This window comes from Oryctolagus cuniculus, chromosome 7 (assembly GCF_051225735.1).
Source record: "Oryctolagus cuniculus isolate XC-2025 breed Fujian yellow rabbit chromosome 7, ASM5122573v1, whole genome shotgun sequence".
Taxonomy (NCBI): domain Eukaryota; kingdom Metazoa; phylum Chordata; class Mammalia; order Lagomorpha; family Leporidae; genus Oryctolagus; species Oryctolagus cuniculus.
In genome coordinates this window covers 12,982,611-13,009,908 of record NC_142873.1, presented here as the reverse complement: position 1 = coordinate 13,009,908, position 27,298 = coordinate 12,982,611, and the positions used below count along the sequence as shown (strand labels likewise).

The window sequence follows — 27,298 nt, the reverse complement described above, 5'->3', positions numbered from 1 at the left end:
GCAACGGCCAGAGCTGCGCCAATCTGAAGCCAGGAGTCAGGAGCTTCTTCCAGGTCTCCCCCGTGGGTGCAAAAGGCCAAGGACTTGGGCCATCTTCTACTGCTATCCCAGGCCAAGCATAGAGCTGGATCAGAAGAGGAGCAGCCGGGACAAGAACCAGCGCCCATATGGGATACTGGCGCTTCAGGCCAGGGTTTTAACCCACTGCACCACAGCGCTGGCCCCAAGGTGGTAATTTTGAAACAAGTCAATGTAGCAGCTCTTCCAAAAAGAGCAAAGGAAACTCTTCAGAGATCAGTCTCCACAGCTCTCCATCTGTTTTCTGAGTTGGAAAATTAAATACTTCGTTTTGTTTTGGCTTCATACCTTCTTATTCTACCTTCCACAAAGAAATGGACCCACTTCACTCACTGTGAACCTCTTCTCACAATGAATTATTAAAACGAAATCGTATTCCCAGCTTTCTGCTTTAGATGCTATATAGTCTGATATTTTCCCTCGTTCAAAGGAAAATGTGAGAAAGATGAACAAGATGCCCTGTCGTATGGGCGCCACAAAGTGGGGATAGAGGTAGGAGCATCCAACATAATTCAAGTTTCTGCTTTGGCCTGCTGAATGGAAGCCCCCCAAAGACAAGAGAAACAGGTGAGAGAAAGGGGGAACCAGGGGAGAGAGAGATGAAAATAGGTTCTTTCAGAGATGCTTCGTATAGGATGGCGGTGGGACACCTGTATGTAGAACAGAACTAGATTTGTCTATTCTTAGGTAAGGGTGGAGAAAAATCAGTCGATGGGGTGTGGAGGTACAGTAAAGAGATAGCTAAGGACTGCTGAGAGGAGGAGCAGAAAGAAAAAAGGGAAACCAAATAGGAAAAAGAAGACATTTACAGGGGGTGGGGGAAGGGAGATTACAAATTGCAAATGTCACAAAGCAGTTAAGGTAAAAAAAAAAAAAAAACAGAACCCACAGCATTAGACGACTAGGTCTCTGGTGATACACAGGAAAAGATAATAAAGTATTTTGTTCTAAAATCCATTTTCAGATAACTTGAGTTCTAATAGAAGAAATTATTCCCAAATCTTTTCTTCTTCTAAATTCCACTGGCCAGCACATGAAGAGTCAACAGAGGGAACAAGAGCGCCAACAAAAGAATTAGGAAAGTTTTACATTTTCCTAGAGTATACATGCATTTGTGTGCGCATGCACACACATACACACACAAAGAAAAAGATTGAAAAGTTATAAACCAAAGTGGTTTCTGGAAACTCTGAAGAGGGGACGAGGATTAAAAAGCAGTTTTAGGCTTATCTCTAATTTTTAATATTCTTGAAAGGACAATTTATCCACGTTTTTATCCATATAAAAATTAAAAATCAAATTTCCTACAAATGAGTTAATGTGTTCATCTCTCAGCTGACTGTACGTGTATACTATTAGAGTACCTGGCAAGGTTAGAGGTTTTTTTTTTTTCCTTACACAAACTAGACCCGTACTCTAATTACAACTTTTTAATTTTAACATTTTAACTGTAATGTTTTAAAAAGTACTTCTTAAGACTGTTCCAGCTAAATGATCCTAACTGAAATTATTTTCATATAAAACTTATTTTTTAACAAGTTAAATTTAAACTATTTGCATATCAACAGATGGCTAAATTTATATATACATGACCAACATGACATTTTCTCAAGATTATGCGCTCTGAAATAAGTGCAACATCAGGAAAATAGGACAAGTTGATACTGGAAAATGAGATTTTAGAGAGTTACCATTACTTACTCTCTTAACTGTTTTATAATTTGACATAGAATACTTTTGAGAATTCTTTAGTCTTAAAATCCTAACTGGATATAAATAAGTACTTCAAAAATTTCATGGAAAAATGGAATTAAAAAGATAAGCTCATTTTGGTGCAAAAATTTTGAAATCCATGCATTCAAATATAAATTTATTGTTCAGATATAAGAACAGTAATAACCAACCAAAAGTCAATTAGTACTACTCATTTATTATCTCCTGTAATCTATCTGAATATAATAAGTCATATACAATCTTTAGGCATTTTCAACATAGCATTTGAAGCTACTTTCACTTCAATTTCATAATTAAGAGTATACGATATGAGCATCTGTGAAAGCATCATTTATTTCCATTTCACAAGATAAATTGGAGAGGGAAAGCCCAGGGTAAAGATTAGTAGTATATTTACAAAACCCCAAATAAAGACTTCTCTAAAAAGACTGGTTTTTAAACAAGGTCCCTTCATCAAGGAACAAAAGAGAATAATCCACTTTATCTCCTGCAAGATGACAGACTTTATAGGACCCAAACGAGAAATACATGGAAACACTGAAAATAAGTTCAAGCTGCTTTCAAAGAGTTAGTACTTTTTTTATTATCATGAGTACATTTTTTTTTTTTGAACCTGCGTTTGGGACTTACGTAACTATTAAGTTTTAGAAAGAACTTCCATGACAAACAAATAACTAAAAATAATTTCAAAATAGAGTTTAGAAAAGTATGCCAAAGACTATTCTTTGCATTTGAGAGTAATTTCCCTCTTTGGTTAAAGATTCAGATAAAGAATAACATACAAAAAAGCCAAGCTCTCAGCTGTTTTCTGGATTAAGGGTAATATCTTCGCAATCAAACAAAATCTCTCCTTCCACAGTTCAATCCAACATCAGAAATATAAATAAGTTTGGACACTTAGAGATAATTAAATCTCTTTCTATTTTTACCTTGCTTGAAACTGTCCCCTCTAATCACCGCAAGAATCTATTAAACTAAGTAATAATTTGCTAAAAACTGGACATCAAATCCCCCCAAAATTTGAATTCTTCAAAATTGAAGTCTAAATAGGCAGCAAAACAATATCCCAGAGTACTGGCATGGCCTTATTTTTAAAGGTCATTTAAAGTGTTCCAATAAAAATTTTTAAGTACAGATTCTCTGTGTTTCCTACAGACAACAGAACTATCATTTAAATTATATTGGTCAAAATGTTCTTTAAAACATAATTCTTTGTAACAAGTGATATGCTTATGAAATTTATTTAATGGTGATTTTTTCAACTGTTATAAAATTTCCCACAAATGTAACAAGTTACTTAAAACAAATTCACTAATAATTGTGTCATATCACATGATGCAATTCAACCTAAAGCTATGATTTATAATTCCCATAATACATCAACCATAGCAGTTGGCAAATTTTTAGAAAGAAAAAGAGCTACAGAACAGTTTCATTATTGAGGCCAAATTATCACCAAATTAATTATTTTACAGACTCAACATATCTTCAACTTACAATTATTGTCTCCATTAAAAACTTGTTAAAGTAAGAGAAACACTGCACACATGCAGGTATATTGTGATTTTTGTTGTTCCTGCATTTCCTGTTGAACTGTACGTGATGGGACGCTGCAGGCTGAGCTCACAGGAGCAAATGGGACCACACTAGGGTCAGGCTTTCCTCGTGAGAGGTGAGGAGGAGGAGTGTAAAATGTCGCAGCTTGGAATCTGCCTGTTAAATACATCCTCTATTCTAGTCTTACGAGCTTTTCAGCTAGTAAATCAAAATCCTGCTACACACTAGGGTAATATTCATGACAATTCTCTATATTTTACCTTCTTAAAATCAAAGGCTCAATTCTAAAGGGTTAATAGAGGAATTACAAAGTAACTCTCTGGTTTGCATTTCCCATAATACTAAAATAAAGCTTTATCTTTTAGCCTAGAAATTTGCTTTTTTAATACTGTGAAAAGCCTCTATGAATCTGTTTAACGTATTTATTTCTTTTCATCTATTCAGTGCCACTGGGCATAACATGTAGTGCAATGCGTGTTGATATTTTGCAAAGCACCACATGACTCACTGTACCCTAATGCACTCCATTAATCCTGTTTGGACAGCTGGGGCCAGGCATTTGTTAGCTGCATTTTAATTGTTCCATCTTTCTTTTTTTTCTTTTTATTTATCTCTATGGCAAACTACTCAGGAATTTAATTTGTTGGTCTTCAAAAGTAAGTTTTTACATTAATTTGTCTTCTTTTTGTATAACTTTACTCAGCATATAATCTCCTATAAAACCAGAATATATTAATGATCATCAATCAATCTTTAACAGGGTGCAGTCAATGAGTTTCTTATATATTGAAAGGAAAGGGTGGGCTGTATCATCACTGAAATGATTTGATAAACTATATACTAATGATAACATTTAGCTTCAAATCTGGAAACTAAAGTGCAGATTTTGGCATTTTCAAGATTAGCACACCATGAACAGATTTCAAAACAACAATAAGTTCTATAAAGCAAGCACAAAAGAAATAAAACCATTAAGTACGCAGGTTTGGATTAGTCAGCACAAAAGTGGTCCCTTTTACATTTATAGTTCAATTTCAGTTTCTAGTAGTATATGACATCCTAAGTATAGGAAAATAACAACAGCTTATATTTCCATGGCACGGTGCACATCCCGATGACTCTGAGCCCTGGGTAAACAACGGAGGCCAATGAGAGCTAAAACAAAAGGAGCTCATTACCAGCAATTTCTGTTCTGAGCAAGTTGCTGTAGTTTGACAATGAACTGTTCTAAACATTTGTGGACACTCTTAAGTTAAAACCTGATTTGAGAGAATCAGACAGAATTTTCTAATGGAAACTTTTATCTGAAATAATATTTAGCCAAGAATTAAAAATACAGTCTATAACGACACTTTATAAAAGATAAAGCCAAATTAAAATTTATTCAAGTTGTTCAATGACAAAGTGGAAATCTGTTTCCCTTTTAAAAGATGATCAAAATTCTCGGTAAAATGAAAAATTAAGGACATGGTATAAATGTCAGGCAAACATTACTAAAGCAGTAAAGGGTATGCTTTGAGTCAGCAATTGCTCCCAGACGTGGTACTGCTCTCAACTATTTCATGGACACAAAACAGCTAAGACTGGTTTACAGATTTTCAGTTTCTTAAAACATAAACTAAATTATAAATTATTAAAAAACACTTCATATAAGAAAATTAGTTTAAAATTTTCTAGTCGTTAAACTTTCGTGTTTTTTTTTTTTTTTCTTTCTCTTTTTTGCTCTTTCCAGGACTCAAAAGCCTAACTTCTGAATGGGTCAGTGAATAAAAAGCAGTCTATTGTTTGGAGCAGGAATGTTTTTAAGTGTTTAAAAATAAATGGTCTTTATTTGATAAAAGTTCTTGTCTTGGTATGGCCGTATACACAAATGAAGCATAGAAAAAAAGATATAAAATGATGTGGGAAGACAGTTCAAAGGTGATCTTTCTGAAAGTTTAGAAAGTAAAAATTAAAGATCAGTGAAGATACTATACAAAAATATGGAATTTAAATGAAAATTTCTCAGTCTAACTTACCCAGAGTTCTTGACATCACAGGCAGAGCAGAGCTCAGGACCAAAATTGATACACAATTTCCAATGATCTGTGGTGGGAAACCATAAAGAATATCAGACAAATAATAGGATGATGATAAAATCCAGTAACATTTTGGGAATTTATTGCATTTTCTAGCTACCTATTGCACTTGGTCAACTTCTTCATGATACTTAATATTCAATATAAAATGTTAAGGGAGTAATAAGTGTTAAATAACATATTTAAAGTTATATCTGTAGGTCTGAAAAGGTATCTGCAGAACCTAGCACAAACACAAAGCTGTAGAACACTTAAAGTACTTTATGCCTAGACGATATATTTTACATTACTGATTGTGGTTGGCGATTTCAAAAATGTTTGCCTTCAAGTAGGAGAGAATAAACACTTTTAATGCTTTCCTCCATATTTCTAATGCCAGATTATTGCTCAAAATGTCTTATGCACTATCTACTTCTAATTTATGTTTGCCTATAACAATATTTAATTTTTAAAATACCAGAAATCTAAAACATATAAACTCTGGTAATTCAGTTTCAAGGTGTAATCTACTTATTCTTTCATATTCAATGAGAGCTGAAAATCGTTGTTTAATACTTATGAACACTTACACTAGACACTAGATTTGTTAATTACTTATTGAATTTTAAAAAGTTTTACCTATATGTATATATATAAAATAACTTCTCCCGTTTAAACAGACTAAAACTACAGACTATAAAATGAAAAGAAACAAGCCAGTAGCTCCTACTATTCTTCCTGGTCAGTGTGTGAGATTATTTTACAAAACTGTAGTTAGTATAAAGATAACAGTCTTCATTATTCCACAGCCAATGAAATATTGTAGAAAGTCAAATTGTTCTCCGACTACAAAGTGTTTCTGAATAAAACTCTTCCTTCTTACTTTAATTATTCAGATTCGAAACACTTGGTCGCTACTACTTGTTGCAACTAAGTTCTTTAGATTTCAAACCAGTCCCCGCGTACAGTCAGCACAAAGTTACTCATCAGCAGCACGTTCTCTTCTCCAGTTGCTGAGCAAGCTCTGCGATCCTGCGCCTTCACAAGTGAGTGGCCGCCATCCAGGTGACACAGGGCACATCCTTTCCCCACTCACTCAGCAGCCTGGGAATCTTCCAGCTTACGTGTGCGCAGCTCACAAACAACTACGTATCAGAGCACAGGAAGCTCTCAGGGCGATGACGAAACCAAACAGCTGATTCCCCTAGGAAGGCAAGCGAGAAGCCACAGGCACCTAAGACGTGGCCTCACCTTTGTCATGGTGGTGTCATCCTTCTTAGGAGTAAAGTTTCCGAAAAATCGGAGGCTATAGAACCCAACGACGGAGGACACCATAAGATAGCTGTGAGAATCAAGGAGAAAGAACTCTCAGAGACTGCAAGTCGCCCTAAGTTCTCAGCAGTCTCCAACAAGGCTTGAAGGCCCCCAGGAAAAACAGAGCAAAAAGCCACTCTGAGTGCTGGAGGAAGACTGACCTGTTGTTTTCTCTTCTAGACAAATGTAGCAAATTACCAGCGTCCCAAAAAAACTAGTTAAAGGATACAAAATCAAAATGATTTCAAGTGCAGCGCCCACAAAACCAAAAGTAGAAAGAGAGGCACTTCCTATTCCAGGACCCTGGGGGGATTAAAAAACACCTTTAGAGTTCAGTTTTCTAAAATTGTTGTTTCATAATATAAGACAGTTGAAATTAGGAATGTGTAATACCTTGAAGTAACATCTAAACTTTCCACAGCTAACAAAAAAATTATAAAAGACATTGCATCAATGATATCAGCTACCACATTAACAATTTTAAAAAATCTGATTTATCTCAAATGTAATTCAAATTATTTGCCAACATGATATGGTTGTTTCCTGGTATAAAATGGGACAATCTGCTACCTAAGGAAAAAAATCTTGAAAATTATTAGGAAATTTTTTTAAAAAAACAGAATAGTACAATAGAAACAGAATGTGCAACTAACTGAATGCTGAGGCAATATATAAAAATCACAGAACTAAAATGTGTCAAAATTGAGCTAAGTACAGTCACCACCTGGGGACCTCCGCACCCCATGCTGGAGTTTTGTGACAGAGCCTCAGCTATTCCATACTTCTAATACAGCCTCCTGCTAATGCACCTGGAAAGCAGCAGCTGATGACCCAAACACTTGTGTTCCTACCACCCATGTGGGAGACCAGGATGGTGTTCAGTGGCTGCTGGGGGCATCTTTTTTAATTTACTTATCTGAAAGGCACAGTTAGAGAGAGGGAGACAGAGGTGGGGTGGCAGGGGGGGGTGCTCTTCCATACATTGCTTCACTCCACAAATGATGGAAACAGCCAGGGCTGGGCTGGAGCAAAGTCAGGAGTCAGGAGCTTCCTCTGGGTCTCCTACGTGGATCAAGGACCCAAGGACGTGGGCCATCCTCCACTGCTTTCCCAGGAGCAATAGCAGGGAGCAGGATCGGAAGTGGAAGAGCCAGGACAACATAAGAACGGGCACCATATGGAATGCAGGCCTCAGAGGCAGCAGCTTCACCTGCTATGCCACAGTGCTGGCCCCTGCTGTGGGTATTTGCAGAGGCAGCACTCAATCCCACACACCACGATATGGGATGTGCTGGCTCACCCTGAATACCTATTTTACGGTCACTTTTTAATTAATGTGTAACAGAAACACAAGAGGTAATTAAGAATATACACTCAGGGGCCAGCGCTGTGGCACAGAGGGCAGTGCCAGCATCCCATACGGGTGCCAGTTTGAGTACCAGCTATTCCACTTCCTATCCATCTCTCTGCTATGGCCTGGGAAAGCAGCAAAACATGGTCCAACTCCTTGGGCCCCCGCACCCATGTGGGAGATCTGGAAGACGCTCCTGGCTCCTGGCTTCGGATCGGCCCAGCTCTGGCTGTTAACAGCCATCTGTGGAGTGAACCAACGAATGGACGACCTTTCTCTCTTGCCTCTACCTCACTGTAACTCTGCCTTTCAAATAAATTAATGTTTTTTAAAAAAGAATATAGAGTCAGCATAAAAAATAATCATATACATTTTATATATATTCTATAAAATTAAGAATAACCATGGAAATTTCATATATGAATGAAGTAAAAGTAAGAAATTTATCTTTTTGTCAGCCAAATGAAAACAAAAATGAGTAAGTGACAAGGTTCAGGACAAGCTATCCCAAAATATGGTAGCTTGCTATTTGATAAAACCCAGGAAGGTCACTCTGATCTGATATTCTCTTCTGAAACAGGCCATAAGAATTTCACTGGAAGGACCAACGCTGTGGCATAGCAGGTTAAGCCGCTGTGTGCAGCTCAGCCGTTCCGTGTGGACACTGGCTTGAGTCCCAGCTGCTCCACTCCCAATCCACATCCCTGCTAATGTGCCTGGGAAAGCAGTGAAAGACGGCCCAAGTGCTTGGGCCCCTGCACCCACGTGGGAGACTTTGATGAAGCTCTTGACTCCTGGTTTTGTCCTGGCCCAGCCCTGGCTGTTACAGCCATTTGGGGAGGGAACCAGAAGATAGAAAAAAATATCTCTCTCTTTCTCCCCACCGCTTCCCCCCTCATCGTCTCTGTAATTCCGACTTTCAAATAAAAATAAATACATCTTAAAAAAAATACTTATAGGGCCGGTGCTGTGGCACAGCAGTGGGTTAACGCCCTGGCCTGCAGCACCAGCATCCTATATGGGCGCCGGTTCGAGACCCGGCTGCTCCACTTCCAATCCAGCTCTCTGCTGTGGTCTAGGAAAGCAGCAGAAGATGGCCCAAGTCCTCGGGCCCCTGCACTGAGGGTGACTCAGAAGCAGCTCCTGGCTCCTGGCTTCGGATTGGCACAGCTCCGGCCATTGCAGCCATCTGGGGAGTGAACCATCGGATGGAAGACCTCTCTCTCTCTCTCTCTCTCTCTCTCTGTATAACTCTTTCAAATAAATAAATAAATCTTAAAAAAAAAAAAAAAAGACTTTCACTGGAGAGATGCCCTCCTTATACCCAGGGAAAGGAGCATCCGTCTCTGGAAGCACAGGGACACAGGACAGAATCTTGGTTTATAGCCATTAGTCACACCTTCTTTAGCCAATCAGATTTTCTAACCACTGTCTACTTGTCATCTAATCCAGCATAAAAATAAATTGGCTTCCCTATTTCTTCTGCCATGTAAAAGTTACACTAAATAAATTTATCTGCTTTTCTCTCATTAATCTGTCTTTTGTTATAGGGCTTCAACCATGAACCTCATGAGGGGCAAAGAAAAGAAAATACTTTTCTCCCCCTGCAAAAGCTATTGGCTGAGATGGAAAATAACTGGAAATATTCCCTGTCTCAAGAGAAAACTACAGGCAGGGTTAAGAGGATCTGACTTATCTGCACAACCATACAGGGAGCCGCTACAAGGTGCAGATACGCTACTATGCACTCAGGCAGACGGTACAAAAATTCATCCAACGGCTTGGGACTTACCTTGTTTCGCTGACATATTAAAACGGGTTTAAAGCTAATAGGAAGTTTATGCAGTAAGTGACTTCCTGTGCTATCAAGTGGGTTTGAGTACAAACAACGACGACAGGGCTTGTTTATTGCTGCTGCTTCTAGGAAGTGGCGACTTACACTTGTGAAGAAGAGGCTATAACTACACGAGATGATGGCACAGGGTCTCGGAAAGGTTAGGGGATCTAAATCAAGAAAATGACTAAAGGTCGGCGCTGTGGCTCACTATGCTAATCCTCCGCCTGCGGCGCTGGCACCCCGGGTTCTAGTCCCGGTTGGGGCACCAGATTCTGTCCCGGTTGCTCCTCTTCTAGTCCAGCTCTCTGCTATGGCCCAGGAAGGCAGTGGAGGATGGCTCAAGTGCTTGGGCCCTGCACCCGCATGGGAGACCAGGAGGAAGCACCTGGCTCCTGGCTTTCGATTGGCACAGTGCAATGGCCGTAGTGGTCATTTGGGGGAGGAACCAATGGAAGGAAGACCTTTCTCTCTGTCTCTCTCACTGTCTAACTCTGCCTGTCAAAAAAAAAAAAAAAAAAAAAAAAAAAAAGAAAGAAAGAAAAGAAATTTACTTTTGAAGGAACAAACTGTCTATCTCAGACCAAAAGGATGGAATTAGGATGGACTTTAAAAAAAAAAAAAAAAAAGTATTAATTTGAGAGGCAGAGAAACAGAGGGAGAAAAAAAGAGAGAGAGCTCCCTTCCTAAAAGCTGGGGCTGGGCCAGCCATAGCAGGAGCTGAGGATTTTCCAGGGGGGTGACAGAGTCCCAGTGACCTGAGGCATCAACCACCACCTCCTAGGATGCCTACAAACAGGAAGCTGGAATTGGGAGCGGAGCCAGGACCCACACCTAAGCACTCTAATACGGGACATGGGCATCTTAACCACTAGGCCAAATGTCCCCTCCCGATTCTTCTATGAGAGATAGAGAGATCAGCTGATTCTGTAAGAAATAAGTGAAGAGTTTTAGTCATTGCTATGAGAAATAGAAAAGCTGCTGACTTAGGAAAAATACAAGAAAATGTCAAAAGAAATTTTTTTAAAAGTTTCACAGACAGAGGGGAGCCAGTGCTGAATTCCACTGGTTTACTTCCCAAATGCCCACAACAGCTGGGACTGGGCCAAGGCAAAGCTAGGAATCAGGAACTCAATTCAGGTATCCCACAAGAGTGGCGTGATTCCAATTACAAAAGTCACGCTGCTGCTCTCCAGGATCTGAGTTAGCTGGAAGCTGGAGGCTGGAACCAGAGCTCAGTATGAAACCCGAGCACTCCGCCATGAAATGTGAGGATCCTCTCCCTGTCTTTGCTACGCTAAGTGCCTGTCCCCAAAATCTCAAAGTTTAAGTGCACCTTAAGAACCCCAAACTTGACAGTGACACCTAGAAATAGTATGCCAAATGTGAATATTTAGAGATAACTATCTTTTGTATGAAGAATATATTCAAATAGGCTGATATTTTAATAAAATCATCAGTTTTTAAAGAGAAAAATTAATTCATAAAAAGGAATACATCTGACTCTTTTCTAGTATATGTACATCTTGATGCAGTTAGATAAGATGTGTGGTTTTCTGAAGCATGAATCCTTATAGCTATTTGGGTCTTTTACAAATCAGATTAATCTATATACTATACTCTTTACATTTCACTATTTTAGAGTATGTACTTCCTTAAGGAATGACAAATACAAATTTCAATGAACTCACGATAAATCTTATATGAAGTCTAAAAGGAAAGACTTCTTTATATGAAGTCTAAGAGGCTCTGCCAATTCAAAGTAAAAATATTAGAAACAAAAATCACGGTTTATAAACGCTGTTCACGAAAGTTCTTTATATAAAGAAACTCACAGAATTTAAAGTTCTATGTATTCAGAAGGTGCATGCTCTCACTGACTTACTTGCAACACTCAGGGCACCTGTGCAGAACACTTTTGAAAAAGAAAGGCGTTTTACTTTACCCGTGTTCCCTTCGGCATTGCTGTTTCATCCACCAGTAGGCAAAGAATGTTGCAGGCCACCAAGAGGACCGAGATGGACTAAAACACAAAAGGAGCCCTCAGTCTCAACCTCAGAGATCTCATATTGAAATCCAAGTCACCAGATGCGTGTTTCAGAAGGCACGGAGCACAGTCAAGACCAAAATTCTAAATAACCAGAATATATATGGGGGATCTTCCAAAAAGTTTGTGCAAAACTAGTACTATGAAAAAAATCTATAAAAGTTTGGCACCAAAATAATTTTATCTTTTAATTGAATTTTTCCATGAATTTTTGAAGTACTGTTGTACACAATCTGCAGAATAAACTCTAAAAAATTTTGTAAACTATTACAAGATCAAAGCTTGTGATAAAAGCTAATAATATAAGTTCATGATCTCACCAACTGAAAATTCACAGTCTACAGACTTCAAAAGTGGTAAAATGTTATCAGTACTAATTTCATAAAGTAATTTTCATATCCTAGCTCAGAATTTGAAGCAAGGTATCTTAACACCTTGTTGTTTTCTTAAATTGTCATGAAACATAAGACTACATTTCCTAACTTCAGGAGGAAACAGATAATCTTGAAGACCTTAATAATCATTATAAATGTCCATTTTTGTTCTATTGAGTTTTTACAAAGGCAAAGATGAATTTTAATTGTGTTGATAGAAAAGCAGTTTACGTGAAACCAACTAGCTGAGGGAGTTGTCATGTTAAATACTAAAGTAAATAAAGGGTAATTTGCTTTATTTAACTAGATAAGTAAATTCTTACTGTCTCAATGAGAAGGAGAACCATAACAGCAGGATACACCAAATTTCTTTCCCATGCGGAAGCCTTTTTTCGCCTCTCTATTAGGGGAAACAAAGTAAAATATTTCAGTAATTTACAAAAGTGTTCTCCAATTCAAATTTTCATTCCAAAATGCTATAATCAGTATGTATTATTTTTACATAATTTTAACAAAGATAATTTTTAATTTTCTTCCGCAAACTATAAAACCAAGTTTTAAAATCAATCTGTTAATTAAACAGCTTACTCCTGTGACATTTAACTTTCAGCTCTGTAAACACATTTCCATTTTTAACGACACACATTGTTAATATGCAGCTTACACTGAAAATATGGATATATTTTTATTTGGTACTGCTGTAAATATTGATTCAGATATATATGTGAATGAATAAAGTAACATGAGTGAAAATTCCCCTCTAATCTCAGACCCTCAAGGGCTGGAAGCAAATTCATTTCTAGTTACAACAGACTGCCTTATAGCATCCCAGTCCTCATGCCAAGAACAACTAGAAGAGAAAGATCAAACATCCTTTTAACAAATCTACATGAAGATATCAGAGAGCTACCAAGACAACAAAAATTGAGGGGCCCATATGCTTTGAAACGAAGGGAGGTAAATGCTCCAATACACACTTTCCCTGCAAGGCGTTTTCTAATACATAGTTGGCATGGACCCAGGACACGGAGAAATCAAGCAGAAATCAGTGAGCAAAAGGCAACAAAGCTGAAGGAAAACTGAGCAAGCTCAACAGAGCCAAGGAGGCCAACACTGGCGTTTGGGGCTACCGAGGCAGCCAGAGTTTGAGCGGTATCGCTGTAGAGCAAAGGCAAGTGCCAGGAAGTGCGCCTGGTATACAGCACCACTTCCTCCATTCAAGCTCCAGAGGCCGGGAGGCTGAGATGGACAGAAAGACGCAGCCAAGAAGCAGAGAAGTCCAGCAAAGTTTCTGTCAGGCTCATGGTCCTTCAGAAGTCAAAACTAGAATTTACTGAGAAGGTGGGATCATAGTCAAAAGCAGAACAACTAGGCTTTTAATTAAGACCCAAGAAAAGCTATAGCCTAGAATTAATACCAAAATGGAAACAGAGCAGCCCTTATAAAGACCAAAACCCAGCCCTGAATAGGCTTAAGCACAGGTGCAGGTCCCTCTTCTGTTTACCAGAAAAACAAAAAGCAAATCCTCTCAGAAAGAAGAAGATATCACCTTTTTACAATTTTCTATAAGAAACATCTGGGCCCTCAACCAAACATGACCAGGAGACAAGACAAAGAGGGGGAAAAAGGCACTCCAAACAGATCCACGGTTGATTCACATATCATAATAGAGCCCTAAAACAAAGGATTAACAAGTTCAGTAAAATGAATGACAAGATGGCAAATTTCACAAGTACATTTGAATTTATAATCTTATGTGTATAAAGGTAATTGAAAATAGCTCTTAGTAAAAAATAAGAATGGGAATAGCAGAGGGAGGAGGAAGAAGGGAAGGGGTACAGATGGAACATATGTTCCTAAGTTTGTATGTATGAAATGCATGAGGTTTGTATACCTTAAATAAAAAGGTTTCTAGGTAAAAACATAAATAAATAAATCTTTTTAAAAATAATGAAATGGAAACTGTAGAACTGAAAAGTATAAGTGAAACTAAAAATTCAACAGGTAATTTCCACAGTATTTATGACACAGGTAAAAAGACGCTGGAATGGAAGGTAGACCAGTGGAAGATCTCAACGACCAGAGCGCGGAAACCAAGGCGGGAAGCACAGAAAAGAACCTGAGGGAAAAGGTCTGGCATGTGAGCAACTGGGGTCTGAGCAGGAGGCGGCAGACACGGTAGTTGGTAACAGCCAACAATTTTCCCAAATGGGTGAAAGACATCTAGCCACAGAGTCACGAGCTGACAGAACTCAAGAAGGATACATGCAAAGAAAACCAAATCTAAGGACTTTACAAAACTGCTAAACAAAGACAAAAAGAAAATCTGTAAAGCCCGGCAAAAGAACAACAATATGGCTTTTAACCAGAAACCAGAACATGTTGGAATGACATTCTATAATCTGAATACTTCTAAATTCTTCTTAAAAATGCCCTACAAATGAGAAGGCAAAGTAAGTATGTTTTCAAAAGAAACAAAAACTAAATTTATTGTCAATAAACCTATACTAATGAAATCTGAATGGGCGTTTTTTCAAGCAGAAGCTAAATGCATTCTGTGAATATAAATATGAAAACGCAAGTCAAGAATATACAGACCAAAACATCAATAAAGCACCATTTCATGACCACCGAACTGGTAAAAAATTAAAAGTCCATCACTACTAGGTGTAAGCAAGGATGTAGAACATCAGGGAATCCTACTCAAGCCTACCAGACTCATAAAAATAGTACAGTAACTTGGGAGAACGGTTTGTCATCATCTACAATAGTTGTACATGATTACAAACAATGATCCTACAACTCCACCTCCAGTACGTACCCTGAGAAAACATACACACACACATATATATAACTGTACATAAGATATGTACAAGAACAGTTACAGCAACATTATTCATAATAGCAAACAACTAGAAGAGGATGACTAAAGTAACTTCAGACAATATATTGTTACTTAGAAAAGAAAATGAATGAATATATATGGCTTTTTTTGTTGTTGTTGTTTGACAGGCAGAGTGGACAGTGAGAGAGAGAGACAGAGAGAAAGGTCTTCCTTTTGCTGTTGGTTCACCCTCCAATAGCCGCCGCAGCCGGCGCACCACGCTGATCTGAAGGCAGGAGCCAGGTGCTTCTCCTGGTCTCCCATGGGGTGCAGGGCCCAAGCACTTGGGCCATCCTCCACTGCACTCCCTGGCCACAGCAGAGAGCTGGCCTGGAAGAGGGGCAACCGGGACAGAATCTGGAGCCCCGACCAGGACTAGAACCCGGTGTGCCGGCGCCACAAGGCGGAGGATTAGCCTATTGAGCCGGGTGTCGGCCCCACATATGGCTTTCAAAAACATGATACTGGAATTCCCTTTTGAAGATGGAGCAAAACCAGGGACCAGATTTACCATCCAGCCTGAAGCAACGATTTTCCAGAAGACACTGGCTCTCTGGTGTGGAAGGACAATGAGATCTGAGATGGGAGACAGCATGAGCCCTGTAGATCCGGCTTTGCGGTTTCGAGAGTTTCCAGGTGATGTTGCAGGAAGAAGGAACCCAAGCCACGCCTCCCTCGTTCTTTGAGTGGAGGACATGAAATGGGAGAGCGGGGAGACTAAGTTACTGGAGTCTGCAGAGCAAAGCATCAGCACAGAGGAAGAACTGCAAGGATCTGCAAAGGCTCAGCCTCAAAGATTCAGTAGAGTAATGATCTGCTCGGGTATGTGAGGAAACATCCTAGGGCTACACAAAGAATCACCCAAAAATATAAGAGGGAAACGTGGCAGACACAAAAAGCTAATAAAAGTGCCTGCTCCCATAAGACAACATAAAACTTTATAGTCACAGGGCATCAGAGAGTTTTGGTGAAGGCTCCTGCCTCAGTGGACAGGAATAATACTGCTCCGATCAAGCTCACCAGGTTATCAAATAAGACACAAAGATATGAAACTGTGTCCAAGTAACTTAACTGCATCCCAGAACAAAGTTCCTCACTTACACAAATACAAAAACCAGTACTCAACTAGGTAAAATTCACAGTGTCTAGTTTCCAATCAAAAAAATTTTTTTTTAAACTTTTATTTAATGCATATAAATTTCCAAAGTACGACTTATGGATTACAATGGCTTTCCCCCCATACAGTCCCTCGTACCCACAACCCTCCCCTTTCCCACTCCCTCTCCCCTTCCATTCACATCAAGATTCATTTTCGATTATCTTAATATACAGAAGATCAGCTTAGTATACATTAAGTATGGATTTCAACAGTTTGCTCCCACACAGAAACATAAAGTGAAAAATAATAGATGATTTTTTAAATGATGATGAAATCAGAGCAGACCTATTGTCATGTTTAATCCCAGTGAGAGTCAAGTTGGGAATTGATAATTTCTTTCTTTTTTTTTTTTTTTTTTTTTTTTTTTTTTTTTTTTTTTTTTACAGAGGATCAGTTTAGTATGCATTAAGTAAGGATTTCAACAGTTTGCAGGAGTGTCAATTGGTAAAGTCAACAACAGGAGTCACTGTGCACTTACTCCTCATGTAGGATCTCTGTCCTTAATGTGCTGTACATTGAGATTTAATGCTATAACGAGTACTCAAACAATATATTTCACTTTGTGTTTCTATGGGGGTGCAAACTGTTGAAATCCAATCAAAAATTTAATGGTGCATCTCAAGCATTTAGAAAAACAGGAACAAACCAAATGCAAAATTAGCGGGAGGTGAGAAATAATGAAGATCAGAACAGAAATAAATGACACTGAAACTTTAAAAAAAAGATCAACACAAAAAAAAGCTGGTTTTTTGAGAAAATAAACACGATAGGTAAACTCTAGCCAGACTTACAAAGACAAAAGTGAAAAAACTCAAATAAATAGAATTAGAGATGAAAACGGAGACAACACAACTGACACCACTGAAATACAAAGGGTCATAGGAAACAACTATATGCTAAAAACTGGGGACAAAAAGGAGACTTCAAAGAAATGAATGAATTCTCGGATACATATAACTTAACAAGATTAAAAGAAGATGATGTATAAATCCTAAACAGATCTATAACAAGCAATAACACTGATGCAGTAATTAAAGTCTCCCTTCAAGGAAAAGTCCAGAACCTGCTAGCTTAACTATTGAATTTTACAAAACATTTAAAAAGGATCTAACTCCACTACCTTTTAAACTATTCCAAAGTACTGACCAGGATGAAACTCTGCTACACCCTTTCAATGAGGCCAACATCACTCTGATATCAAAACCAAACAAAGACAATACATGGAAAGAAAATGATAGACCCAAATCCCTAATGAATATAGATGCAAAAATTTTCAAGAAAATACCAGCAAACTGAATCCAACAATACAACAAAAAGATCATATATCACGTTCAAGTGGGCATGGCTTTATCCCAGAGATGCAAGGGTACGTCAACATTCACAATTCAATAAACATCACAAATCACATCAACAGAATGAAGAACAAGAGCTATTTGGTTATCTCAACAGATGTGGAGAAAACATTTGGTAAGACTTGACATCCTTTCATGATTAAAAACAAAAACTCAACAAATTAGGTATAAAAGGAGCACACCTCAAAATGATAAAGACTATATATGACAAACCAACAGCCAATACCATATCAAATGGTCAAAAGCAGAAAGCATTTCCCTTCACGTCTGGAACAAGACAAGAACGTCACTTTCAGCACTCTTAGTACAAGACTGGAAGGATTAGCAAGAGCAACTAGGAGAGGAAAAACAAAGGGCATCAAAATGAAGAAACAGGAAGTCAAAATATCTGTTTGCATATAATATGGTGTTATACGTGGAAAAACTTAAGTACTGCACCAAACGGTTGTTAGAACTGATAACCAGTTAAGTTGCAATTTACAAAATGAACATACAAAAATCAGTAGTTTTTTATACCCTAATGAAGAACTTGCCAAAAGAGAACTCAAAAAAGAAATCCCCATTAATAGCCACCAAAAAATTAAATATTTAGGCATAAATTTAACCAAAGAAGTAAAAGATCTCTACAATGAAAATTATAAAACAGGGGCCGGCGCTGTGGCACAACGGGTTAACATCCCGGCCTGAAGCGCTGGCATCCCATATGGGCGCCGGTTCTAATCCCAGCTGCTCCTCTTCCGATCCAGCTCTCTGCTATGGCCTGGGATGGCAGCTGAAGATGGCCCAAGTCCTTGGGCGCCAGCACCCGCATGGGAGATCAGGAAGAAGCTCCTGGCTTCAGATCAGCACAGTTCTGGCTGTTGCAGCCATCTGGGGAATGAACCAGCAGATGGAAGACCTCTGTCTCTACCTCTCTCTGTAGCTCTGTCTTTCAAATAAATAAAATAAATCTTAAAAAAAAAAAGAAAATTATAAAACAGTAATGAAAAAATCATCAAGGGCACAAAAAGAAATGGAAAGATTTCCTTGCTAATGGACTGAAAGAATTAATATAATGAAAATGTCTATAAAACCTAAAGCAATCTGCAGATTCAACACAATCTCTATCAAAATACCAATGACATTCTTCACAGAATTAGAAAAAAAAATTCTAAAATTTATATGATATCACTAAAGACCCAGAACAACCAAAGCAATCTTGAGCAAAAAATAAATAAATAAATAAAACCAAGCTGGAGGTATCATAGTACCTGACTTCAAAGAATACGCCAAAGCTACAGTAATTAAAATAACATGGAAGTGGCATAAAAACCAACACACAGATCAATGAAACAGAATAGGGAGCCCAGGAATTAATCCACTTACATACAGCCAACTGATATTTGACGAAAAGTACACAGCCCATACAATGGAGAAGGAGAATCTCTTCAATAAATGGTGCTGGCAAAACTGGAGATATATATAGATATAGATACATATATGAATGAAACGCCCTCTCACCATATGCAAAAATTAACTCAACATGGAACAAAGACCTACATTTAAGACCTGAGGCTATGAGCCGGCGCCGTAGCTCACTAGGCTAATCCTCCGCCTTGCGGAGCTGGTACACTGGGTTCTAGTCCCGGTCAGGGCACCGGATTCTGTCCCGGTTGCCCCTCTTCCAGGTCAGCTCTCTGCTGTGGCCAGGGAGTGCAGTGGAGGATGGCCCAAGTGCTTGGGCCCTGCACCCCATGGGAGACCAGGAGAAGCACCTGGCTCCTGCCTTCGGATCAGAGCGGTGTGCCAGCCGCGGCGCGCCAGCCGCGGCGGCCATTGGAGGGTGAACCAACGGCAAAGGAAGACCTTTCTCTCTGTCTCTCTCACTGTCCACTCTGCCTGTCAAAAAAAAAAAAAAAAAAAAAAAAAAAAAAAAAAGACCTGAGGCTATGAAGTTACTGGAAGACAATGTAGAACAAACACCGCAGGACACAAAAGCAAAACTAGACAAATGGTATTATATCAAATTCAGAAGCTTCTGCACATAAAGGAAATAATCAACAGAGTAAAGGCTCAGCTACCAGAATAGGAAAAAAATATCTGCAAGCTACTTACCCAACAAAGGATTAATAGCCAGAATATATCAGCAGCTCAAAAAACTCAACAACAGAAAAACCACCAATCAAAAAACGGGCAAAGGATCTCAACAGACAGTTCTCAAAAGAAGAAATACAAATGACCAACAAATATATGAAAAAATGCTCAACATCACCAAGCCATCAGGGAAGTGCAAATCAAAACCACAATGAGATATCACCAAATTCTTGTCAGAATGACTATTACCCAAAAGACAGAAAATAACAAATGCTGAGGAGGATAAGGAGAAGGGGAATTCTTACACCCAGTGTAGCCACTGTGGAAAACTGTGTGGAGATTCCTTAAAAGACTAGAAACAGATCTACCATGATCAAGTACCCCACTATGGGTATATACACAAAAAGACACGAACATGTTGTAACAAAGAGAGAACTGTAGCACCACGTTTACAGCAGCACTGTTCACAATAGCCAATATGGGTAATCAACCAAGGTATCCATCATCAGATGAATGGAATGGAAAAATAAAATTCAGTGTACACACGCACACACACACACATATAAAGTGCAATATTATTTAGCCATAAAAAGGCTGAAATTCTAAAATTTGCATAAGGTGTATGCAAACAAAGGACATCACGTTGAGTGACATAAGCCAGACATAGAAAGACAAATACTGCATGTTCTCCCTTATATGTGGGAGCTAAAACTAAAAAAGAAAAATCTTTTAAAAGGAAGAAAGAAAGGTCTGGGTTAATCAGTATTGATGCAAATACAGTTTTGTCAAACTCTGTTGTGTATTTTTGTCAAACCGATGGTTAAGAATGATACACTACTATAGTTTCAGTGATCTATGATTATTTTAAAATTTAGTGTGTATGCGTGAAATTGACATCTTTTCATTTGATTGTTTGTAGCCCTTGCCTATATTCCTATTGAACTGTGGTCTTTTTGGTTTTTTACTTGTTTAACTCTTTATTTACTGGAGCATTAAGACTTTGACTATAATATAAATTAAAAGCATATTATTTCAAAAATTAAAGAATCATTATTTTCTTAGAATTCTGTCTATGAACTACATTAAATCTGTTCTCTTTATGTTAATAGAAATTTTTAAAAATTGCCACACATGCAAAGAATACAATGTAACCAATGATAAGGGGAAACATCAAGCAATTGAAACTCATCAATAATGCAATGTTAGAATTAGCAGACACAAACATTAAAAGTATTGCCATAAGTGTATGGCATTGTTTCAAAAAGGCAGAGGATACAGATAGAACATGTTCATCAGAAATATGAAAGACATAAAACTGGCCCAAACAGAACTTCTAGAGATGAAAAATACAGTGTCTGAGAAAAAATATACTAGATGATTAAAGGCCAATTAGATGTACAAAAAAAAAATTAGTGACTGTGAACTCATGCAAAGGAAGTCATCCGAAATGAAAACAGAAGAAAAAAAAAGACTAAAAAGTAAATATTCCTGATCTATGGGCTAACAAATGTAACTGGAGTACCTGCAAAGTGGGAAAGAAAAAAATATTTTAAGAAGTCCAAAAATTTCCCAAATAAAAAGTATAAATTCATAGATCCAAGAGACTCAATGAACCCAAAAACAAGAATCATGAAGAAAACAATAAGGCACATCTTAACAACACTCAATGATAAAAAAGACATCTCAAAGCAGATAAAGGAAAAAAGATATACTGAAAGTATGACAGATTACTTGTCAAAAATGATGCAAGTGAGAACACAGAGAAGCAACATCTTTGAAAAGTATTTTGTATGTTAACAAAACAAACATAAAAATGGAGATAGGTACTTATCCTCTCCCTAAAAGACAGTCTTGATCAATGATTTTAGACAGTTTGCAGCATAAACTAAAATTCACTTTTTCTAATTTTTCATAAAGACTTTAATAATGCATTATGCCCAATACATATGAAAAAAACACAATACCTAATTTGGTCTTAAGAGTCTTCACATTTTCAAGTTCCAGTTCCAATTCCATTATGTTGTATTCCACTGATGAAGACAGTCCTTCAAAGTAAAAATATTCAGAAGCATAAGAGAAGCTTAGTACTACAGAACAGGTAGCCCTTTATCTAAAATATAAAATAGCACATTGAAATTCCTGGTAATTAGGGATAAAAATAAATGTTACTGTGATTCATAGAAAAGTACTTACACATCTTTTACCATTTCAAACATCTAAACACTGCATGTTTCCTAGAAATTTTCTTACCTTGGAAAATTCCTATTGGATCTAAAACTTTTCTTAGTTAAAAATGCATCATGTGCTTATTGTAGAAAGTGAAAGCAATCAAGACCTCCTCTTCTCCATCTCATCTCCCGAACGTGACAATTATTACCGGCACGGCTGTGGCTTCCATACATTTGTTCATACTTGTAAACACGTTCACACACACAGAGCTAGCATAAATATGGCTTGTATCATATATTTCATATGATTAGGGCAAAATCAGACACTTAAAAAAATATTTGCTTATTTGAAAGGCAGAGAGAGACCTACCACCCACAGGTTCACTCCCCAAATGGCCACAACAACCTCGGCTGGGCTAGGTAGAAGCCAAGAAGTCCCTCTGTCTCCCACATGGGAGTCAGGGCCCCAAGCACTCAGGCATCACTCATTGCCTACGCAGGCACAGTAACAGGAAGGTGGATCAGAAGCAGAGCATCCAGAACTCACACGGGCACTCTGATACGGGACACCAGCACAACTAGTGGCTTAACCTGCAGCACCACACCACCAGTCCCCAGACAGATTTCTTATTGGTTTTCCTTCTCAAAAAGACATTCAAGTTGAAGATAGTACCAACTCCAAAACAGCTGAATAGCAATAATTCCATAGTATTAACACAGTACAATTTTATTCAGAATTATGCCACTCATCAATATTCAGATTTTCCTTAAATTTTGTCACTAAGGTCACTACAGCACCAAAAAATAAACCTTCTTATATGAACACTCACTACTATTCTTTCTGTAAGATTCCCAAAATTCAGATTGCTGAGTCAAAGACTGTGAGCACTTATAGTTTTAAGAGATATTTAAAGGTTACTTCTCAAAGATATTATAATTAATATTATTTATTAGTAGCTTTTAAAAGAAGATTTATTTTATTTGAAAGGAAAAGCAAAAGAGAGAGACGGACAGACATCTTCCATCTGCTGCTTCACTTCCCAAATGGCCACAACCCAGAAGTCTTGGCCAGGATGAAATCAAGAGCCAGAAACTCCATCCTGGTCTCCCACATGGGTAGCAGGAGCCCAAATACCTAGGCCACCTTCTGCTGCCTTCCCAGGTATATTAGCAGGGAGCTGGATAGGAAGCCGAGCAGCTGAGACACAAACAGGCACTCCAATATGGGATGCTGGCATGACAAAAGGCTGGGCTTAACCTACTGCACCATAATGCCAGCCTCCATCAATATCTTTTCATTATCTTCCCTAGTACTCAATGTGAGCACTTTGAACTTTTGTCAAAGTGATGGGTATAAAATTTTTTTCCTGTTACTTTACATACATTTTCCTCAATGTGACTGACGATATTTTCTTATATCTACTCATATATATATGCATATATAGATATCATCATGCTTGTTTGTCTAATGGTCTGTATACACTAGCTCCACATTCTTTTGATTTCATCTGTTAAAATCTGAAGGAAATAAATAAAATCCACATTATAACTATATTTTTATTAGATTCCTTTGGTTTTCAAGAGTTTTCCATTACAAATTTTTATTTGCCTAAATTTTTCTGTTGTTCTTCCTCATGAATCAGACTTTTGATCATTCACAATAATCCTCATGGTCCTTTTGATGTGTTGCTAGGTTCAATGGCTAGCATTCTGATGAAGGTTTTTGTGTCTATGTTCATCAGGGAAATCGGTCAATAATACTGTTTCTCTCTCACATCTTTTTCAGGTTTAGGAATTAAGATGATGCTGGATTCACAGAAGGCGTTTGGGAGGATCCTCTGCCTTTGAAGAGAAGAACTGGAGTGAGTTCTTTAAATGTTTGGAAGAATTCAGCAGTGAAGGCAGTGTTCCTTACTTAGATCATTGCAAACCAGGCTTCCAAGATCTCATTTCTTTCTCTGGTCCTTCTGCCACATCCTTTCACTGAAACTACCGGCGACAATCTCGCAATCCCCAATCACACCAGCAAAGCCCATCTGCCATGTGAGGACTGGGACTTGAGCATCTTCACAGACCATTATTCTGACAACTGCAAGAACTGTCTCCATCTTTTCTTTATTTATTATAAACTGGGTCCCCCTCCCCTCGTAAATTCTAGGCAGTCTTTGTTCTAATTACATCTCTTTGAAAGTTATTACTTTGGGGGGTTAAGAATAAAGTCATTTGTCTCTTCCATGAACTTTTAACTCAAGTTGGAACTACTTGCTCTAGATGGTCCTCTTGGTCTTCTTCAGTCTTGAACGAGCGGTCATTTTCCTCTATCTGTTGCTATTGTTACCATCACACCTGATTAAGTCAGACAGTCCTTCAGACAGTCACAAATCAGCCAGAAGGTTCAGCAATTTCAGTTCTTGGGACTTAGAGAGCAACTGGTCAGAAACAGACTGTTGCTGGAGGAAGAAGCCTCACTGGATCTCTCCAGGAGCAAAACGATGGTCCTTTTTCAGAGACTGAAAGGAGAAGTCAGCCAACAGAGCAAGGGCCAGCGGGATCAGACAAATCCTGGCAGCAAGGGGACAAACACGATGTCATTACAGGAACTCAGATGTCTCTTCTTCTAAGCCCCCTGGGGAATCACAAGACCCTAGTCTTATCCCAGGTTTCCAGAAGTAAATCCCATCCCAACCCAGGTTTCCAGAAGTGAATCCCATCCCCTCTGTATCTCCTTTCTCTCTTCTTTACTAAAGAGAGAGAAATTCAATACTCTCCTTTGGAGAACCTGAGGTCTCAAAGACACTGAAATATTATACAGTATTTCCAGCGCTCATGAGTTTATCCATTTTACTTGCTAATATATAATGGATATTTATAAGAGAATGAAGGTAAAGTTAGTTCAGAGATACTCAGACAGTGTGACCCAAACCTACCAACCTTGACTACAAATTCAGTCTTGAGTTTCTGGCAGCCAAGGCAAGGATGGAAGTAGTTAAGCTACAGAATTAGTGGGCATTTTCATAGGACGAGATTTACAATGAGATGTCACAGCATTAGGAGATTTTTCAAGTGTCTCTGAATCAAAGCTTAAACTCTCTAACAGTCTTAGTGATAAGTCTATTTTTTCTTTTAATTCCAATTCTTTATAAATTATATGGTGTATATCTGTAATTGTCACTTAATTTCTATAACCCATTATTTGGAAATATAATCTCACACTACCTTTCATTTCCTATACTTGCAGTGAAATATTATTCCAGTAACTAGTTTAAGACAAGAAAAAATAATCTGATGAGTACCCAGAATTTCCAAAGAGAACAGATAGTGGAACAGACAATTTGAAATTAAGTGAAAAGACATAAATGTCTACTTTGTAGGTATGTCTACAAAGCTCAATACACATGTCTAGACCAGTGTATGAATTTTCAAAGAAAAATAATTAAAGTGGCATTTCTGAAATGCTGTACTTTTATTTTCAGAGACAAAACACTACATAATAAGTAACAAATATTGATTGATTTGCATATAAAAATCAAGGATACATTCTGACTTTAAGTCATGCTTCAGTAAAAAATTAGATTCATTTGGCATAATAAAAAAATCGAGCGTAACTGGGGTGAATGTTTCACTACAAAATATCAGAAGGAAACAACAGGTATTGCGAGAAACTATGACACTGCAAACACACAGTGGAATATTAAAAATGAATTTAAGTTGCACCAAAATATTGAAATATCCTGAAAAACTGTATTATCATTACTTTATTTCAAAATGGCTCTAAAACTTTCAGCGTCAGCATTGTCTAGTCAATCAGTCAAATTGGTAGACAAAACCTGTACAGACAAGTCACGGAAAATAAAAAGGGATTCTCCAAGAAAACCACAAAGCAGCTCATTTAAGGTCAATTTAATGGTATTATTCTGTTTTTCTTCCAGGCTCCACGTACGATTTCACTACCTCAAAGGAAACTGTAAGAGTATCTATTTGCATTCCCCCTAGGTGATTGGCAGTTCAACACCAATTAGTTCAAAATTACACTGTTACTAGCATGCAATAAAAACAACACCTTTCATCTTTCTTACATAGGTAAGAATACTTGCAGAGCCAATAACTTTGATCAAGTAAGTATTTTTGATCCTGCCCCACCCGTCTCTTTGGATTCAGGAAAACTAATAGCTGAAGGCAACTTTTCCCAGCTTTATTCTTAAGCAGGAAAAACTAGTGTAGTGTTGACAATACTTTGCTTCCAGTACAACAGAATTTCCCAAAGTCTAGCATTTCTTCAATAATTAAGCTGTGCATATACCTTTCCTTAATACATAAGACAGCCTCAACTGAATACATAAGATAACCTCCATATGTTAAAGGGCAGAAACTAATTATCTCATTTAAAATATGTATTATATCCTAAAACTAACCCAAATTTCCAATTAAGTATGCAAACAATTCAAATAACTTATACAATAAAATCACCTCCCTAAACAATTTAATGTCCTAAACTTAGTCTCATAATGAATACTAGAATAAATACCTCTGGCGTAAACTGATTTTTACTTTTAAATTTTAAAATATAGCATACAATCAAAAAAAGATTTGATGAGAAAACCTTATCCAAGTAAGTCTCAAAATTTGATTATGTTTACTACTTTACATTTGACCAAAAAAATCACTCAAATACTATTATTTCTAATCACTTAGGCAAACAATTTTGTTGTTAAAGCCCAAGACTCCTAATAATTCATACAGCAAACAGTATTCATCTCGCTAAGTAAATACTATTCACTGTGAACCACAGAGCCCATGCTGACAATGCAAACCCCAGAAACCTTCAAGTCTCTAATGGATCTATTTTGGCATGAGCTAACACTGCTACTAGCTACACCAGAGACAGGGAGCCTATATACCCAGAAACCCTATTTCATTGTCCATCCTATTGGCAATGCTAATATTTATTAAAATAATAGCTTACATTTATTTCTGACATATCCATTTTAAATGGGTCCAGCAAGACTTCAAATATCCCAACAAAATTGTGAAAATGTAAATATGCTTTCATCATTCATGACAGCACACGAGAAGAATACTTAAAAATCAGCTTGAGGGACATTATATAATCCTATATACAATTAACTAATGTTTTGGGTTTTTCCTAATTTTTTTTTTTTTTTTTGACAGGCAGAGTGGGCAGTGAGAGAGAGAGAGACAGAGAGAAAGGTCTTCCTTTGCCGTTGGTTCACCCTCCAATGGCCACCACGGCCAGTGCACTGCGGCCGGCGCAGCGCGCTGATCCGAAGCCAGGAGCCAGGTGCTTCCTCCTGGTCT

The 27,298-nt window shown here is 37.8% G+C and overlaps 1 protein-coding gene across 13 annotated transcripts in view; it reads right to left on the bottom strand.

Moving 5' to 3' along the window:
* Positions 1-27,298, bottom strand: part of LMBR1 (limb development membrane protein 1) — a 167,034-nt gene that overhangs the window by 16,647 nt on the left and 123,089 nt on the right. For 5 of the 13 annotated variants that reach the window (XM_002715020.6, XM_051858275.3, XM_089336845.1 and 2 more), the window contains 6 exons: positions 21,779-21,859; positions 12,670-12,746; positions 11,871-11,948; positions 6,970-7,043; positions 6,678-6,768; positions 5,388-5,454 (listed from right to left, as the gene is read on the bottom strand). In XM_002715020.6, coding sequence (XP_002715066.1) covers positions 5,388-5,454; positions 6,678-6,768; positions 6,970-7,043; positions 11,871-11,948; positions 12,670-12,746; positions 21,779-21,859 — 468 coding nt within the window. Of the gene's footprint in view, positions 1-4,438; positions 4,525-4,728; positions 5,299-5,387; positions 5,455-6,309; positions 6,572-6,677; positions 6,769-6,969; positions 7,044-11,870; positions 11,949-12,669; positions 12,747-21,778; positions 21,860-22,691; positions 24,545-27,298 lie in introns of those variants that run through there. The other 8 variants (XR_011390275.2, XR_016236925.1, XM_089336846.1 and 5 more) reach the window with 6 other exon arrangements.